At 39.0% G+C, this 20,089-nt stretch overlaps 1 protein-coding gene across 1 annotated transcript in view; it reads right to left on the reverse strand.

The window, feature by feature from the left end:
• The window catches only part of MDN1 (midasin AAA ATPase 1), a 1,255,339-nt gene that overhangs the window by 378,682 nt on the left and 856,568 nt on the right, over positions 1-20,089 (reverse strand). The window contains 2 exon segments of the mRNA XM_053710546.1: positions 6,755-6,983; positions 8,564-8,774. Of these exon segments, the coding sequence (XP_053566521.1) occupies positions 6,755-6,983; positions 8,564-8,774 (440 nt within the window).

Below are 20,089 nucleotides of genomic sequence, written 5' to 3' on the forward strand. Positions count from 1 at the left end.
CTATTACTGTACAAAAACATAATTTAAGTAAGAACTTACCTGATAAATTCCTTTCTTTCATATTAGCAAGAGTCCATGAGCTAGTGACGTATGGGATATACATTCCTACCAGGAGGGGCAAAGTTTCCCAAACCTCAAAATGCCTACAAATACACCCCTCACCACACCCACAAATCAGTTTAACAAATAGCCAAGAAGTGGGGTGATAAGAAAAAAGTGCGAAAGCATAAATAATAAGGAATTGGAATAATTTATACAAAAAAATTATAACCACCACAAAAAGGGTGGGCCTCATGGACTCTTGCTAATATGAAAGAAAGGAATTTATCAGGTAAGTTCTTACATAAATTATGTTTTCTTTCATGTAATTAGCAAGAGTCCATGAGCTAGTGACGTATGGGATAATGACTACCCAAGATGTGGATCTTTCCACGCAAGAGTCACTAGAGAGGGAGGGATAAAATAAAGACAGCCAATTCCGCTGAAAAATAATCCACACCCAAAATAATTTAAATTTTATAATGAAAAAAAATGAAAATATAAGCAGAAGATTCAAACTGAAACAGCTGCCTGAAGTACTTTTCTACCAAAAACAGCTTCAGAAGAAGAAAACACATCAAAATGGTAGAATTTAGTAAAAGTATGCAAAGAAGACCAAGTTGCTGCTTTGCAAATCTGATCAACCGAAGCTTCATTCCTAAACGCCCAGGAAGCAGAAACTGACCTAGTAGAATGAGCTGTAATCCTTTGAGGCGGAGTTTTACCCGACTCGACATAAGCATGATGAATTGAAGATTTCAACCAAGATGCCAAAGAAATGGCAGAGGCCTTCTGACCTTTCCTGGAACCGGAAAAGATAACAAATAGACTAGAAGTCTTTCGGAAAATCTTAGTAGCTTCAACATAATATTTCAAAGCTCTAACTACATCCAAAGAATGCAATGATTTCTCCTTAGAATTCTTAGGATTAGGACATAATGAAGGAACCACAATTTCTCTACTAATGTTGTTGGAATTCACAACCTTAGGTAAAAACTCAAAAGAAGTTTGCAACACCGCCTTATCCTGGTGAAAAATCAGAAAAGGAGATTCCCAAGAAAGAGCAGATAATTCAGAAACTCTTCTGGCAGAAGAGATGGCCAAAAGGAACAAAACTTTCCAAGAAAGTAATTTAATGTCCAATGAATGCATAGGTTCAAACGGAGGAGCTTGAAGAGCCCTCAGAACCAAATTCAAACTCCAAGGAGGAGAAATTGATTTAATAACAGGTTTTATACGAACCAAAGCTTGTACAAAACAATGAATATCAGGAAGATTAGCAATCTTTCTGTGAAAAAGAACAGAAAGAGCAGAGATTTGTCCTTTCAAGGAACTTGCAGACAAACCTTTATCCAAACCATCCTGAAGAAACTGTAAAATTCTCGGAATTCTAAAAGAATGCCAGGAAAAATGATGAGAAAGACACCAAGAAATATAAGTCTTCCAGACTCTATAATATATCTCCCTAGATACAGATTTACGAGCCTGTAACATAGTATTAATCACAGAGTCAGAGAAACCTCTTTGACTAAGAATCAAGCGTTCAATCTCCATACCTTTAAATTTAAGGATTTGAGATCCTGATGGAAGAAAGGACCTTGCGACAGAAGGTCTGGTCTTAACGGAAGAGTCCATGGTTGGCAAGAAGCCACCCGGACAAGATCCGCATACCAAAACCTGTGAGGCCATGCTGGAGCTACCAGCAGAACAAACTAGCATTCCTTCAGAATCTTGGAGATCACTCTTGGAAGAAGAACTAGAGGTGGAAAGATATAGGCAGGATGATACTTCCAAGGAAGTGACAATGCATCCACTGCTTCCGCTTGAGGATCCCTGGATCTGGACAGATACCTGGGAAGTTTCTTGTTTAGATGAGAGGCCATCAGATCTATTTCTGGAAGTCCCCACATTTGAACAATCTGAAGAAATACCTCTGGGTGAAGAGACCATTCGCCAGGATGCAACGTTTGGCGACAGATAATCCGCTTCCCAATTGTCTATGCCTGGGATATGGACTGCAGAAATTAGACAGGAGCTGGATTCCGCCCAAACCAGAATTCGAGATACTTCTTTCATAGCTAGAGGACTGTGAGTCCCTCCTTGATGATTGATGTATGCCACAGATGTGACATTGTCTGTCTGAAAACAAATGAACGATTCTCTCTTTAGAAGAGGCCAAGACTGAAGAGCTCTGAAAATTGCACAGAGTTCCAAAATATTGATCAGTAATCTCACCTCCTGAGATTCCCAAACCCCTTGTGCCGTCAGAGACCCCCACACAGCTCCCCAACCTGTAAGACTTGCATCTGTTGAAATTACAGTCCAGGTCGTAAGAACAAAAGAAGCCCCCTGAACTAAACGATGGTGATCTGTCCACCACGTCAGAGTGTCGTACAATCGGTTTTAAAGATATTAATTGAGATATCTTTGTGTAATCCCTGCACCATTGGTTCAGCATACAGAGCTGAAGAGGTCGCATGTGAAAACGAGCAAAGGGGATCGCGTCCGATGCAGCAGTCATAAGACCTAGAATTTCCATGCATAAGGCTACCGAAGGGAATGATTGTGACTGAAGGTTTCGACAAGCTGATATCAATTTTAGACGTCTCTTGTCTGTCAAAGATAGAGTCATGGACACTGAATCTATCTGGAAACCCAAAAAGGTTACCCTTGTCTGAGGAATCAATGAACTCTTTAGTAAATTGATCCTCCAACCATGATCTTGAAGAAACAACACAAGTCGATTCGTATGAGATTCTGCTAAATGTAAAGACTGAGCAAGTACCAAGATATCGTCCAAATAAGGAAATACCACAATACCCTGTTCTCTGATTACAGACAGAAGGGCACCGAGAACCTTTGTAAAAATTCTTGGAGCTGTTGCTAGGCCAAACGGCAGAGCCAAAAACTGGTAATGCTTGTCTAGGAAAGAGAATCTCAGAAACTGATAGTGATCTGGATGAATCGGAATATGCAGATATGCATCCTGTAAATCTATTGTAGACATATAATGCCCTTGCTGAACAAAAGACAGGATAGTCCTTACAGTTACCATTTTGAATGTTGGTATCCTTACATAATGATTCAATATTTTTAGATCCAGAACTGGTCTGAAGGAATTCTCCTTCTTTGGTACAATGAAGAGATTTGAATAAAACCCCAGCCCCTGTTCCAGAACTGGAACTGGCATAATTACTCCAGCCAACTCTAGATCTAAAACACATTTCAGAAATGCTTGAGCCTTCGCTGGATTTACTGGGACACGGGAAAGAAAAAATCTCTTTGCAGGAGGTCTTATCTTGAAACCAATTCTGTACCCTTCTGAAACAATGTTCTGAATCCAAAGATTGTGAACCGAATTGATCCAAATTTCTTTGAAAAAACGCAATCTGCCCCCTACCAGCTGAGCTGGAATGAGGGCCGCACCTTCATGTGGACTTAGGAGCTGGCTTTGATTTTCTAAAAGGCTTGGATTTATTCCAGACTGGAGATGGTTTCCAAACTGATACCGCTCCTGAGGATGAAGGATCAGGCTTTTGTTCCTTGTTGTGACGAAAGGAACGAAAACGATTATTAGACCTGAATTTACCTTTAGACTTTTTATCCTGTGGTAAAAAAGTTCCTTTCCCTCCAGTAACAGTTGAGATAATAGAATCCAACTGAGAACCAAATAATTTATTACCCTGGAAAGAAAGGGAAAGCAGAGTAGACTTAGAAGACATATCAGCATTCCAAGTTTTAAGCCATAAAGCTCTTCTAGCTAAAATAGCTAGAGACATATACCTGACATCAACGCTAATGATATCAAAGATGGCATCACAAATAAAATTATTAGCATGTTGAAGCAGAATAATAATGCTATGAGAATTATGATCTGTTACTTGTTGCGCTAAAGCTTCCAACCAAAAAGTTGAAGCTGCAGCAACATCCCCCAAAGATATAGCAGGTCTAAGAAGATTACCTGAACACAAATAAGCTTTTCTTAGAAAGGATTCAATTTTCCTATCTAAAGGATCCTTAAAGGAAGTACCATCTGCCGTAGGAATAGAAGTGCGCTTAGCAAGAGTAGAGACAGCCCCATCAACCTTAGGGATTTTGTCCCAAAACTCTAATCTGTCAGATGGCACAGGATATAATTGCTTAAAACGTTTAGAAGGAGTAAATGAATTACCCAAATTATTCCATTCCCTGGAAATTACTTCAGAAATAGCACCAGGAACAGGAAAAAACTTCTGGAATAACTACAGGAGATTTAAAAACCTTATCTAAACGTTTAGATTTAGTATCAAGAGGACCAGAATCCTCAATTTCTAATGCAATTAGGACTTCTTTAAGTAAAGAACAAATAAATTCCATTTTAAATAAATATGAAGATTTATCAGCATCAACCTCTGAGACAGAATCCTCTGAACCAGAAGAACCACTATCAGAATCAGAATGATGATGTTCATTTAAAAATTCATCTGAACAATGAGAAGTTTTAAAAGACTTTTTATGTTTACTAGAAGGAGGAATAACAGACATAGCCTTCTTAATGGATTTAGAAACAAAATCTCTAATGTTATCAGGAACACTCTGAGTATTAGATGTTGACGGAACAGCAACAGGTAATGGAACTTTACTAAAGGAAATATTATCTGCATTAACAAGTTTGTCATGACATTCAATATAAACAATAGCTGGAGGAATAGCTACCAAAAGTTTACAGCAGATACACTTAGCTTTGGTAGCTCCAGCACCAGGCAGCGATTTTCCAGAAGTATCTTCTGACTCAGTTGCAACGTGGGACATCTTGCAATATGTAATAGAAAAAAACAACAACATATAAAGCAAAATTAATCAAATTCCTTAAATGACAGTTTCAGGAATGGGAAAAAAATGCCAGTGAACAAGCTTCTAGCAACCAGAAGCAATAAATAATGAGACTTAAATAATGTGGAGACAAAAGTGACGCCCATATTTTTTTTTTATTTTTTTTCTTTAGCGCCAGATAAGACGCCCACATTATTTGGCGCCAAAAAAATGACGCCACATCCGGAACGCCGACACTTTTGGCGCAAAAGAACGTCAAAAATGACGCAACCTCCGGCGACACGTATGACACCGGAAACAGAAAAAAATTTTGCGCCAAAAAAATCCGCGCCAAGAATGACGCAATAAAATGAAGCATTTTCAGCCCCCGCGAGCCTAACAGCCCACAGGGAAAAAGTCAAATTTTAAGGTAAGAAAAAAATGATTGATTCAAATGCATTATCCCAAATATGAAACTGACTGTCTGAAATAAGGAATGTTGAACATCCTGAGTCAAGGCAAATAAATGTTTGAATACATATATTTAGAACTTTATAAAAAAGTGCCCAACCATAGCTTAGAGTGTCACAGAAAATAAGACTTACTTACCCCAGGACACTCATCTACATGTTGTAGAAAGCCAAACCAGTACTGAAACGAAAATCAGCAGAGGTAATGGTATATATATATAAGAGTATATCGTCGATCTGAAAAGGGAGGTAAGAGATGAATCTCTACGACCGATAACAGAGAACCTATGAAATAGACCCCGTAGAAGGAGATCATTGAATTCAAATAGGCAATACTCTCCTCACATCCCTCTGACATTCACTGCACGCTGAGAGGAAAACCGGGCTCCAACCTGCTGCGGAGCGCATATCAACGTAGAATCTAGCACAAACTTACTTCACCACCTCCATAGGAGGCAAAGTTTGTAAAACTGATTTGTGGGTGTGGTGAGGGGTGTATTTGTAGTTATTTTGAGGTTTGGGAAACTTTGCCCCTCCTGGTAGGAATGTATATCCCATACGTCACTAGCTCATGGACTCTTGCTAATTACATGAAAGAAAAGCCGGTAACAAGCAAATAACACACACGCAGCAACATCGCTGCAAAGTACACAGAGCCTCTCCTCAACACAGCGTCACCCAGTGTTCCCCACATACTGCCAAGGAAAATCCCCACATAGGAATTCCGGCCCCAAGTAGAACAGAAAAGTGCCTTAAACTTCTTAAGCTCTAAGAAATAAAAAAACAGGAACTTACCTGACTTCCAATCTGTCCGGCAGCAGGGCAGTTCACAGATATGAGAAGGCATCCTCCCCCCCATATACCTGTGGAACACGAATGAAAGACTGACTAAAGCTAATCAGGCTTTCAGGACAGGGCAGCAACCATAAATGGAAGGCACAGTGAGAAATAAACCCCACTAGTTTCCAAGTGCTTAAAAGCCACAACAGCTCTACTTTAGAGACTGACGAGGAACACAGCTAAACCCTAATAAAAAACAGAACAACCTGTTTTGCTTTGAAAAACAAAAACCTCTTGATTAAAGAATCTTCAGACAACTAAAACTTGACCACCTTCTTGCACAGGCAAAAAGAATGACTGGGGGTCGTGGGTAGGGGGACTGATATTTAACAGCTTTGCTGTGGTGCTCTTTGCCTCCTCCTGCTGGCCAGGAGTGATATTCCCAACAGTAATTATGATGATCCGTGGATTTACCATGTCATTAGAAAGAAAACAAACACAAAACACATGAAACAGAAAAAAAATTACCATAAGTCCCTTTAAATAAAAACAAATGACTACAGGATAGAAAGTAATCTTTCAGGTCACACTAATGAAATTAATAAATAGTGGTTTACTAGATACAATAAATATTGGTAAGACAATCTTAAAACTACTGCTTTGCATTTTCTCACCTTGCATAATAAAAGTGAGCCAGCAGATCAGCAGTGACCTTATATTGCCACATTAGCATCAGATACTCCATGCCAGGCCACATCTGAACTTTACTTGAAATCAAGGTTAATTCTTCTATGCTGATTTGTGTAGCAGAAGAGTCGTCTTGAGGAATCTCAGTAGGACAAAAAACAACTTCAAGCCTCTTTAAATCAGCACATTGAGATTCTATAGATGCAATCAAATTATCTGTAATGGCAAAGGATTGTACAAATAGTTAAACTAAAAATCAGCAGGAGAAACCGTTCATAGGATTAAAAAATAAAGTTATGTATTTAGATGATAAAAATAATAAAATTAAAAAAAGAGAAAAAGTAAAATAAACTGTTCCCAAATTACTATTGTACCTGCCCAAAACAAAAAATATTTTATATCTTACCATAATTACACAGGGAAAAAGTTGTTAACAAAACGAACATTTAAAATGTTGCCAGTGTGGAGTGACACCCTCAAAGGGATAGCCCTTGCCTTTCAGAGAGAATCAGGGTTAGAGGGTTAACAGCTGCCAGAGGAGAGAAACACATTCTAGACATTGGATTGTACCAGTACTTTGGTACAATTGTTACTAGGGAAATCAACCAAGTGCATACTGTAATTTACACACAAAGCATATTGTAAAGCAAAAACAACATGCACCTATTCATTATAACACATCATTTTGCATTACTGTGTTTAGCTTACTATGTGCTTAGCTCCTACAGTACTTTACTTAGGCAGTTAATCCCTCAACAGAGGGTAGATGCATAGGCCTTTTTGTGATGTTTCTCATTGGGCCTATTATCCTAGCTACATGTATTACACTACTGCAATTGACACCATAAAAACTGGAAGACCAAAAAAGTGTGTGGCTTTTTGCATACCTTTAGCCCCTCTCTCTGTTAGTCATCCATAATATTAATACGACATGTATAACAAATTATAAATTATTAAAGGGATAGTAAACACCAAAAAGTTATTATTTAAAAAGATAATCCCTTTATTTACCATTCCCCAGTTTTGCATAACCAACACGGTTATAGAAATATACTTTTTACCTCTGTGATTACCTTGTATCTAAGCTTCTGCTGACTGCCTCCTTATCTCAGATCTTTTGACAGACTTGCATTTCAGTCAATTAGTGATGACTCTTTAATAACTTCAAGTGTGTGAGCACAATGTTATCTATATAAAACACATGAACTAACACCCTCTAGCTGTGAAAAACTGTCAAATGCATTCAGAAAAGAGGTGGCATTTAAGGGATTAGAAATTAGCATATGAGCCTACCTGGTTTAGCTTTCAACTAAGAATACCAAGAGAAAAAAAGCAAAATTTGATGATAAAAGTAAATTAGAAAGTTGTTTAAACTGACATGCCTTATCTGAATCATGAAAGTTTAATTTGAACTTTACTATCCCTTTAAGCCTACCTCAGTATGCTCTCAAGAGAAGCAGCTAAGTTTCAACAAATGATACAAAAAAGTTAAAATTTCATAATAGAAGCTGGATTTTTTTATTTATTTTTTTAACTGTACGCCCTATCTGAATTATAAAAGTTTGACTTCCATGTCTCTTCTTTTAAGAATACTTCTTTCTAAGAATTTGAGAAATTCCTATATTTGTTATTCCTCATCTGATAAGTTAAAATAAATTCCAGTCTAATTTAAGTAGTGTCTGATGAAGGAGCACTATTGGAATTTCTGTGCAAGTAATATTCATGAAAACCAGCACCACTACATTCATCCACAATATCTCAGCCCCTTCAAATTGTTTTCCAATCAGTAAAGTTACCAGTATTGACTGCATCCTGATGGTTAGCTTGCAGAATAAGGCCCCAGGCTTGCAATATTTTGGATTTTATGTCCCCCGCTGAGCAAGCTGCTTTTAGTGTACAGAGTTCCTGCTGTGATCTGCCATCTCCGTTAACCGGTCTCAACTCCAATGTATCAAGGGCGACACAAAGAGCTTTTAACTTCTGAACAGCCTGTACCACAGAAGACTCCTGTGTTTAAGAGAATCAAAGTTATTATTTTACATCTAAAAGAGTTTGGTTGAGCATTCCTTTATAATAAATGTGTTTTAAGTTGGTGTGTTCCTAGATTGCTCTGTATTTCCAAAAGCCTGAAACATTTGCTGCAAAATGTTAGTTTTAAAAGTCTATAAAACATTTAAAAGGGAAACATTTTTTTTCTTTAATGATTGAGATTAAGCATACAATATTAAACAACTTTCCAATTTACTTCTATTATCAAATTTGCTTAATTATCTTGGCAGCATTAAGCTACTGGGAGAACACATCTGGTGAGCCAATAAGTCACATATGTGCAGTTACCAATCACCAGCTAGCTCCCAGTAGTGTGTTGCTGTCCCTGAGTCTACCCAACTATGTTTTTCAACTAAGGATACTAAGAAAAAGAGTTTAATTAGAGAATATAAGTAAATTGGAAAGTTTTAAAATTGCATGCTCTAAATCATGGATGTATAATTTTGACTTTAATATACGTAGTATATATAAAGTACTGCAATACATAATGATGCTTCTGCTAGACTCATCTTCCTTAGCCGTCACTCCACATATACAGCACTACTGGCTTTAGTTTGGTTTATGATTCTGAATTTTATTCTTAAAGGGACACTGAACTCAATTTTTTTCTTTTGTGATTCAGATAGAGCATGCAAATGTAAGCAACTTTCTAATTTACTCCTATTATCAAAATGTATTCATTCTCTTGGTATTTTTATTTGAAAAGCAAGAATGTAGAATTTAGATGCCGGCCTATTTTTGGTGAACAACCTGGGTTGTTCTTGCCAATTGGTGAATTAATTTAACCGACCAATAAACAAGAGCTGTCCAGGGACCAAACCAAAAAAAGCTTATGCCTTTTTTTCAAATAAAGATAGGAAGAGAACGAAGAAAAATTAATAGGAGTAAATTAGAAAATTGCTTAAAATTGCATGTTCTATCTGAATCACAAAATAAAAAATTTGGGTTCAGTGTCCCTTTAAGGCGAACATGCATAGTCCTCACAAACAAAACCTGCCATAGCTCTGCTCTTGTCTGCAAATACAATCCCAACCCCACACTTTGCCCATAATCTACTTCTCTCCTCCTCTTACTTTGCTTACACACAATTTTCCAGAATTGCACCTATACTATGGATTACCTCACTAGCCTGCATAAAACCTTTACCGTATGTTCAAGACATGTGAAAATTGTAATTAGATGTTTCTCTTGCATTTGATTTCTTCCCTCCCCGTTTATTCTCTCCTGATATCTTCTCCCCCTCCCCCTTTATTCTCTCCTGATATCTCCTCCCCCTCCCCCTTTAGTCTCTCCAGATATATCCTTAAGAACATGCAAACAGGTGTATAATATGTATTAATACTTTCCCCTTCTGGTGAACCGCAGCCGTCCCACAGTCTCTCCCAAGGTCTGTGTGAATATATCAGGTGTGCTAGCTGGAGGCGCTGGTTCAGCTTGTATCAGTCGTTGGTATCTTCCTTTCCTTTCTCGGTTGTATAACTCTAGGTGCAAAATAGTGGTGCTGAAGTATCAGACAATACACCATACAAAGGTGAATATCTACTCACAGTGTATATTGCAGGTTACCGGCTCCTTCCCAATATGAAAAGACAATATCACAGATTCAGTAAAAAAGTTTGTCTTTATTTGGCTCAACGCAAAAGCGTTTCAACGGTCCCAGCCGTCTTTCTCAAGAGCAATAAAAGTGCTTTACAAACCAAAGCATACCTTTCTGCTGCACAGGCGGCCTTTAAATACATGTCAGTTACGCTACCTGCTTCCCCATTGGAGAAGAGCAGGTTTACACCCGATTCAAAATTTCAATTGTAAATTTAAAATAAACATCTAAAAAAACATAAAAAACAACATTAATTATATTAGAAACTATAAGTTTGTTTTAAAATATAAAATTTCTGTAGATATCATCAGTTTTGCCGGTTTTGTAGTTCCCTTTCAGGTCCGGTATGTCAGTAAAGATCACATGTTATAGGTTATCCAATGAGATTCAGTTTCTGGTATAGTGATGTTTTGTAGTTCCCTTTCAGGTAATTCTCTATTTTAGGTTCCCATTCAGGTCTGATATGTCAGTGGGTATCACATGTTATCGAATGTCCAATGAAAAACAGTTTCTGATTTTCTCAAAATAAAAAGACATAAGTGTTATTCACAGATACAAAGTTTCTTATATGAATTCTGCTTATCCAAATATTTAGAGGAGGTAGAATAAATTGCCACTTAGAAGTTTGTTATAAGTTGGAATAGATACTTTTCATAATTAAACATTCATATTATAAATAGACTTCTATACTTATTGAATGTTAAATATTGACTCAGCGACTTGTGTGTTGCATATAATTTCTTGAAATTAAGTGTGAGAATTATATTCTTTTGTACAATATGTGTATATATAAACATTAAGTGTGATGATATAACATGAACTGTCTGTATAAATACATGTTTATTTTGCCCCCTTTCATGTACTAATGTTTTTCAGTATTCACTTTACACAAATTTTACTGGTTTATTCGGGCCCCAATTTTTCTTAGGAACACATTATAGATTACCATCTATTTTGCCCCCCTTTCATATGTTGAAGGTTTTTAAGACAAAAACAGCTTCTTTTTTTTTGTGTGTGTCCTTATACTCTTATTCACCTCAACAAGAACAAAAAATGTTACTGATTTATTTAGGCCCCATATTTTCACCTTTTGAATTTATCATTTATTTTGCCCCCCCTTTCATATGTTAAGAGTTTTTTAGACAAAGGCAGCAATTTTTGTGTCCTTATTTAGACCCCATTGGGCATATGTTCTAAGTGTATGTATCCATTTTAATTCTCTTTGGTCTAGTTGTTTTGCCAGATTACCACCCCTCCAATGAAGTTCAACCTTCTCAACTCCTATCCATAGAAAGGATTCTTTTGTGAAATGTTCACAATTGTTGCAGTGTAGCGGCACTCCGTGGTCATCATGATTCTTTTCTATTTTATTTTGATGTTCCATGATTCTTGTTTTTAAAAATCTGGACGTTTGTCCTAAATACTGGATTTTGCAGCCACATTGCAACAAATATATCACATTTTTACTTTTGCAAGTAGTGAATTCTTTTATTTCAAATTTTTTTCCCGTAACTGTGGAGTCAAATGTTTTGTGTGTTCTTCTGGTGTAGTTACAACCTTTGCATTTGCCGCAAGTGAAGAATCAAATTTTGTCCTTTTCTGAAGATAACTGTGGGCTTAGCTGGAATTATAGGTCCTAGATATTCATCCTCCTTTATAATGTGCCAGTGCTTTTGTATAATTTTTTTGATTGTATGATGTTCTACATTAAATGTGGTCACAAATTTAGGGAAATTATTATTAAATGAGGTCTCATTTTTGTGTTTGTTTTCTAACAGGGTTGATCTTATTTTATTTCCAACTTCTTTTCTTTCTTTTTCTAAAGCTCTATGGTCATATCCCTTTTGTATGAATCTTTCTTTGAGTATTCTTGATTGTTGTTCGTAATCATCTATATTGCTGCAGTTCCTGCGTATTCATAGGAATTGGCTTTTTGGTACTGACTTTAGCCAGTTAGGATGGTGGCAGCTATCATGTCTAATGTAGGTGTTAGTGTCACACTTCTTAAAGTATGTTTTGCTGTGGATTTTTTCATCTATAGTGTAAAGAGTTAAATCTAAAAAATGTATTTCTTTTTTGTCATTCTACTGATAATGTGACTTGCTGATTGTTATTAAGTATTTGTACAAATTCTATGAGTTTGGACTCACCCCCCTTCCATATGCACAGAATGTCATCTATATATCTATGCCAGGACACCAGGTCTGCACCAAATTCTTGATTATGCCATATATGAGTTGTCTCAAAATAGTCCATGTAAATATTGGCATAACTTGGTGCAAACCTGGTGCCCATGGCAGTCCCACAAATCTGTAAATAGTAGTTCCCATTGAACCAAAAAAAGTTGTGATATAGAATAAATTCTATGGCTCTAAGTATGAAATCTAGTAATTTTGGTGATTATTAGTAGGATAGATTCTTTAAGTTCAAACTTGTCAGCATTCATAGATTTTTTTCTCCAACCCTATGCACAGAAGGCAAGATCTCATTTAAAAGATACCAAACATGTTTTACAAATGATACAAAATATACCCTGGCAAGAAAATTACTTTTGGGTCACCATGGACGTGACTTCTTTGTATACCATAATTGATCACAAAAAAGGGATTGAGGCAGTTAAATGGAAACTATCAGAAGATAAAGATTTATCACCAAAATTACTAGATTTCATATTTAGAGCCATAGAATTTATTCTATATCACAACTTTTTTTGGTTCAATGGGAACTACTATTTACAGATTTGTGGGACTGCCATGGGCACCAGGTTTGCTCCAAGTTATGCCAATATTTACATGGACTATTTTGAGACGACTCATATATGGCATAATCAAGAATTTGGTGCAGACCTGGTGTCCTGGCATAGATATATAGATGACATTCTGTGCATATGGAAGGGGGGTGAGTCCAAACTCATAGAATTTGTACAAATACTTAATAACAATAATCAGCAAGTCACATTATCAGTAGAATATGACAAAAAACAGAATTTATGTTTACCTGATAAATTTCTTTCTCCAACGGTGTGTCCGGTCCACGGCGTCATCCTTACTTGTGGGATATTCTCTTCCCCAACAGGAAATGGCAAAGAGCCCAGCAAAGCTGGTCACATGATCCCTCCTAGGCTCCGCCTACCCCAGTCATTCGACCGACGTTAAGGAGGAATATTTGCATAGGAGAAACCATATGGTACCGTGGTGACTGTAGTTAAAGAAAATAAAATATCAGACCTGATTAAAAAAACCAGGGCGGGCCGTGGACCGGACACACCGTTGGAGAAAGAAATTTATCAGGTAAACATAAATTCTGTTTTCTCCAACATAGGTGTGTCCGGTCCACGGCGTCATCCTTACTTGTGGGAACCAATACCAAAGCTTTAGGACACGGATGAAGGGAGGGAGCAAATCAGGTCACCTAAATGGAAGGCACCACGGCTTGCAAAACCTTTCTCCCAAAAATAGCCTCAGAAGAAGCAAAAGTATCAAACTTGTAAAATTTGGTAAAAGTGTGCAGTGAAGACCAAGTCGCTGCCCTACATATCTGATCAACAGAAGCCTCGTTCTTGAAGGCCCATGTGGAAGCCACAGCCCTAGTGGAATGAGCTGTGATTCTTTCGGGAGGCTGCCGTCCGGCAGTCTCGTAAGCCAATCTGATGATGCTTTTAATCCAAAAAGAGAGAGAGGTAGAAGTTGCTTTTTGACCTCTCCTTTTACCTGAATAAACAACAAACAAGGAAGATGTTTGTCTAAAATCCTTTGTAGCATCTAAATAGAATTTTAGAGCGCGAACAACATCCAAATTGTGCAACAAACGTTCCTTCTTTGAAACTGGTTTTGGACACAGAGAAGGTACGATAATCTCCTGGTTAATGTTTTTGTTAGAAACAACTTTTGGAAGAAAACCAGGTTTAGTACGTAAAACCACCTTATCTGCATGGAACACCAGATAAGGAGGAGAACACTGCAGAGCAGATAATTCTGAGACTCTTCTAGCAGAAGAAATCGCAACTAAAAACAAAACTTTCCAAGATAATAACTTAATATCAACGGAATGTAAGGGTTCAAACGGAACCCCCTGAAGAACTGAAAGAACTAAATTGAGACTCCAAGGAGGAGTCAAAGGTTTGTAAACAGGCTTGATTCTAACCAGAGCCTGAACAAAGGCTTGAACATCTGGCACAGCTGCCAGCTTTTTGTGAAGTAATACCGACAAGGCAGAAATCTGTCCCTTCAGGGAACTTGCAGATAATCCTTTTTCCAATCCTTCTTGAAGGAAGGATAGAATCCTAGTAATCTTAACCTTGTCCCAAGGGAATCCTTTAGATTCACACCAACAGATATATTTTTTCCAAATTTTGTGGTAAATCTTTCTAGTCACAGGCTTTCTGGCCTGAACAAGAGTATCGATCACAGAATCTGAGAATCCTCGCTTCGATAAAATCAAGCGTTCAATCTCCAAGCAGTCAGCTGGAGTGAAACCAGATTCGGATGTTCGAACGGACCCTGAACAAGAAGGTCTCGTCTCAAAGGTAGCTTCCAAGGTGGAGCCGATGACATATTCACCAGATCTGCATACCAAGTCCTGCGTGGCCACGCAGGAGCTATCAAGATCACCGACGCCCTCTCCTGCTTGATCCTGGCTATCAGCCTGGGGATGAGAGGAAATGGCGGGAACACATAAGCTAGTTTGAAGGTCCAAGGTGCTACTAGTGCATCCACTAGAGCCGCCTTGGGATCCCTGGATCTGGCCCCGTAGCAAGGAACTTTGAAGTTCTGACGAGAGGCCATCAGATCCATGTCTGGAATGCCCCACAGGTGAGTGACTTGGGCAAAGATTTCCGGATGGAGTTCCCACTCCCCCGGATGCAATGTCTGACGACTCAGAAAATCCGCTTCCCAATTTTCCACTCCTGGGATGTGGATAGCAGACAGGTGGCAGGAGTGAGACTCCGCCCAAAGAATAATTTTGGTTACTTCTTCCATCGCTAGGGAACTCCTTGTTCCCCCCTGATGGTTGATGTACGCAACAGTCGTCATGTTGTCTGATTGAAACCGTATGAACCTGGTCCTCGCAAGCTGGGGCCAGGCCTGGAGCGCATTGAATATCGCTCTCAGTTCCAGAATATTTATCGGTAGAAGAGATTCTTCCCGAGACCAAAGACCCTGAGCTTTCAGGGATCCCCAGACCGCGCCCCAGCCTATCAGACTGGCGTCGGTCGTGACAATGACCCACTCTGGTCTGTGGAACATCATCCCTTGAGACAGATTGTCCAGGGACAGCCACCAACGGAGTGAGTCTCTGGTCCTCTGATTTACTTGTATCTTCGGAGACAAGTCTGTATAGTCCCCATTCCACTGACTGAGCATGCACAGTTGTAATGGTCTTAGATGAATGCGCGCAAAAGGAACTATGTCCATCGCCGCCACCATCAACCCGATCACTTCCATGCACTGAGCTATGGAAGGAAGAGGAACGGAATGAAGTATCCGACAAGAGTCCAGAAGCTTTGTTTTTCTGGCCTCTGTTAGAAAGATCCTCATTTCTAAGGAGTCTATAATTGTTCCCAAGAAGGGAACCCTTGTTGACGGGGATAGAGAACTCTTTTCCACGTTCACTTTCCAGCCGTGAGATCTGAGAAAGGCCAGGACAATGTCCGTGTGAGCCTTTGCTTGAGGAAGGGACGACGCTTGAATCAGAATGTCGTCCAGGTAAGGTACTACTGCAATGCCCCTTGGTCTTAGCACCGCTAGAAGGGACCCTAGTACCTTTGTGAAAATCCTTGGAGCAGTGGCTAATCCGAAAGGAAGCGCCACGAACTGGTAATGTTTGTCCAGGAATGCAAACCTTAGGAACCGATGATGTTCCTTGTGGATAGGAATATGTAGATACGCATCCTTTAAATCCACCGTGGTCATAAATTGACCTTCCTGGATGGAAGGAAGGATAGTTCGAATGGTTTCCATCTTGAACGATGGGACCTTGAGAAATTTGTTTAAGATCTTGAGATCTAGGATTGGTCTGAACGTTCCCTCTTTTTTGGGAACTATGAACAGATTGGAGTAGAACCCCATCCCTTGTTCTCTTAATGGAACAGGATGAATTACTCCCATTTTTAACAGGTCTTCTACACAATGTAAGAACGCCTGTCTTTTTATGTGGTCTGAAGACAACTGCGACTTGTGGAACCTCCCCCTTGGGGGAAGTCCCTTGAATTCCAGAAGATAACCCTGGGAGACTATTTCTAGCGCCCAAGGATCCAGAACATCTCTTGCCCAAGCCTGAGCGAAGAGAGAGAGTCTGCCCCCCACCAGATCCGGTCCCGGATCGGGGGCCAATATTTCATGCTGTCTTGGTAGCAGTGGCAGGTTTCTTGGCCTGCTTTCCCTTGTTCCAGCCTTGCATTGGTCTCCAAGCTGGCTTGGCCTGAGAAGTATTACCCTCTTGCTTAGAGGACGTAGCACCTTGGGCTGGTCCGCTTTTACGAAAGGGACGAAAATTAGGTCTATTTTTTGCCTTGAAGGGCCGATCCTGAGGAAGGGCGTGGCCCTTACCCCCAGTGATATCAGAGATAATCTCTTTCAAGTCAGGACCAAACAGCGTTTTCCCCTTGAAAGGAATGTTTAGTAGCTTGTTCTTGGAAGACGCATCAGCCGACCAAGATTTCAACCAAAGCGCTCTGCGCGCCACAATAGCAAACCCAGAGTTCTTAGCCGCTAACTTAGCCAATTGCAAAGAGGCGTCTAGAGTGAAAGAATTAGCCAATTTGAGAGCATTGATTCTGTCCATAATCTCCTCATAAGGAGGAGAGTCACTATCGAGCACCTTAAGCAGTTCATCAAACCAGAAATATGCGGCTGTAGTGACAGGGACAATGCATGAAATGGGTTGTAGAAGGTAACCCTGCTGAACAAACATCTTTTTAAGCAAACCTTCTAATTTTTTATCCATAGGATCTTTGAAAGCACAACTATCCTCTATGGGAATAGTGGTGCGTTTGTTTAAAGTAGAAACCGCTCCCTCGACCTTGGGGACTGACTGCCATAAGTCCTTTCTGGGGTCGACCATAGGAAACAATTTTTTAAATATGGGGGGAGGGACGAAAGGAATACCGGGCCTTTCCCATTCTTTATTAACAATGTCCGCCACCCGCTTGGGTATAGGAAAAGCTTCTGGGAGCCCCGGCACCTCTAGGAACTTGTCCATTTTACATAGTTTCTCTGGGATGACTAAATTTTCACAATCATCCAGAGTGGATAATACCTCCTTAAGCAAAATGCGGAGATGTTCCAATTTAAATTTAAATGTAATCACATCAGATTCAGCCTGCTGAGAAATGTTCCCTAAATCAGTAATTTCTCCCTCAGACAAAACCTCCCTGGCCCCCTCAGATTGGGTTAGGGGCCCTTCAGAGATATTAATATCAGCGTCGTCATGCTCTTCAGTAACTAAAACAGAGCAGCCACGCTTACGCTGACAAGGGTTCATTTTGGCTAAAATGTTTTTGACAGAATTATCCATTACAGCCGTTAATTGTTGCATAGTAAGGAGTATTGGCGCGCTAGATGTACTAGGGGCCTCCTGAGTGGGCAAGACTCGTGTAGACGAAGGAGGGAATGATGCAGTACCATGCTTACTCCCCTCACTTGAGGAATCATCTTGGGCATCATTGTCATTATCACATAAATCACATTTATTTAAATGAATAGGAATTCTGGCTTCCCCACATTCAGAACACAGTCTATCTGGTAGTTCAGACATGTTAAACAGGCATAAACTTGATCAGAAAGTACAAAAAACGTTTTAAAATAAAACCGTTACTGTCACTTTAAATTTTAAACTGAACACACTTTATTACTGCAATTGCGAAAAAACATGAAGGAATTGTTCAAAATTCACCAAATTTTCACCACAGCGTCTTAAAGCCTTGAAAATATTGCACACCAATTTTGGAAGCTTTAACCCTTAAAATAACGGAACCGGAGCCGTTTTAAGCTTTAAACCCCTTTACAGTCCCTGGTATCTGCTTTGCTGAGACCCAACCAAACCCAAAGGGGAATACGATACCAAATGACGCCTTCAGAAGTCTTTTATAAGTATCAGAGCTCCTCTCACATGCGACTGCATGCCATGCCTCTCAAAAACAAGTGCGCAACACCGGCGCGAAAATGAGACTCTGCCTATGCTTTGGGAAAGCCCCTAAAGAATAAGGTGTCTAAAACAGTGCCTGCCGATATTATTAAATCAAAATACCCAGAATAAATGATTCCTCAAGGCTAAATAAGTGTTAATATCAATCGATTTAGCCCAAAAAAAGTCTACAGTTTAAATAAGCCCTTGTGAAGCCCTTATTTACAATCGTAATAAACATGGCTTACCGGATCCCATAGGGAAAATGACAGCTTCCAGCATTACATCGTCTTGTTAGAATGTGTCATACCTCAAGCAGCAAGAGACTGCAAACTGTTCCCCCAACTGAAGTTAATTGCTCTCAACAGTCCTGTGTGGAACAGCCATGGATTTTAGTTACGGTTGCTAAAATCATTTTCCTCATACAAACAGAATTCTTCATCTCTTTTCTGTTTCTGAGTAAATAGTACGTACCAGCACTATTTGAAAATAACAAACTCTTGATTGAATAATGAAAAACTACAGTTAAACACTAAAAAACTCTAAGCCATCTCCGTGGAGATGTTGCCTGTACAACGGCAAAGAGAATGACTGGGGTAGGCGGAGCCTAGGAGGGATCATGTGACCAGCTTTGCTGGGCTCTTTGCCATTTCCTGTTGGGGAAGAGAATATCCCACAAGTAAGGATGACGCCGTGGACCGGACACACCTATGTTGGAGAAAAGAAATACATTTTTTAGATTTAACTCTTTACACTATAGATGAAAAAATCCACAGCAAAACATACTTTAAGAAGTGTGACACTAACACCTACATTAGACATGATAGCTGCCACCATCCTAACTGGCTAAAGTCAGTACCAAAAAGCCAATTCCTACGAATACGCAGGAACTGCAGCAATATAGATGATTACGACCAACAATCAAGAATACTCAAAGAAAGATTCATACAAAAGGGATATGACCATAGAGCTTTAGAAAAAGAAAGAAAAGAAGTTGGAAATAAAAAAAGATCAACCCTGTTAGAAAACAAACACAAAAATGAGACCTCATTTAATAATGATTTCCCTAAATTTGTGACCACATTTAATGTAGATCATCATACAATCAAAAAAATTATACAAAAGCACTGGCACATTATAAAGGAGGATGAATATCTAGGACCTATAATTCCAGCTAAGCCCACAGTTATCTTCAGAAAAGGACAAAATTTGAAACAAAAATTAGCTCCCTCACTCATAAAAAGGCATAGCCCCCAAAAAACCTTTACAAATAAGTAACATGACAGGCTTCTTCACTTGCGGCAAATGCAAAGGTTGTAACTACACCAGAAGAACACACAAAACATTTGACTCCACAGTTACGGGAAAAAAATTTGAAATAAAAGAATTCATTACTTGCAAAAGTAAAAATGTGATATATTTGTTGCAATGTGGCTGCAAAATCCAGTATTTAGGACAAACGTCCAGATTTTTAAAAACAAGAATCATGGAACATCAAAATAAAATAGAAAAGAATCATGACCACGGAGTGCCGCTACACTGCAACAATTGT

Source organism: Bombina bombina, chromosome 4 (assembly GCF_027579735.1).
Source record: "Bombina bombina isolate aBomBom1 chromosome 4, aBomBom1.pri, whole genome shotgun sequence".
Taxonomy (NCBI): domain Eukaryota; kingdom Metazoa; phylum Chordata; class Amphibia; order Anura; family Bombinatoridae; genus Bombina; species Bombina bombina.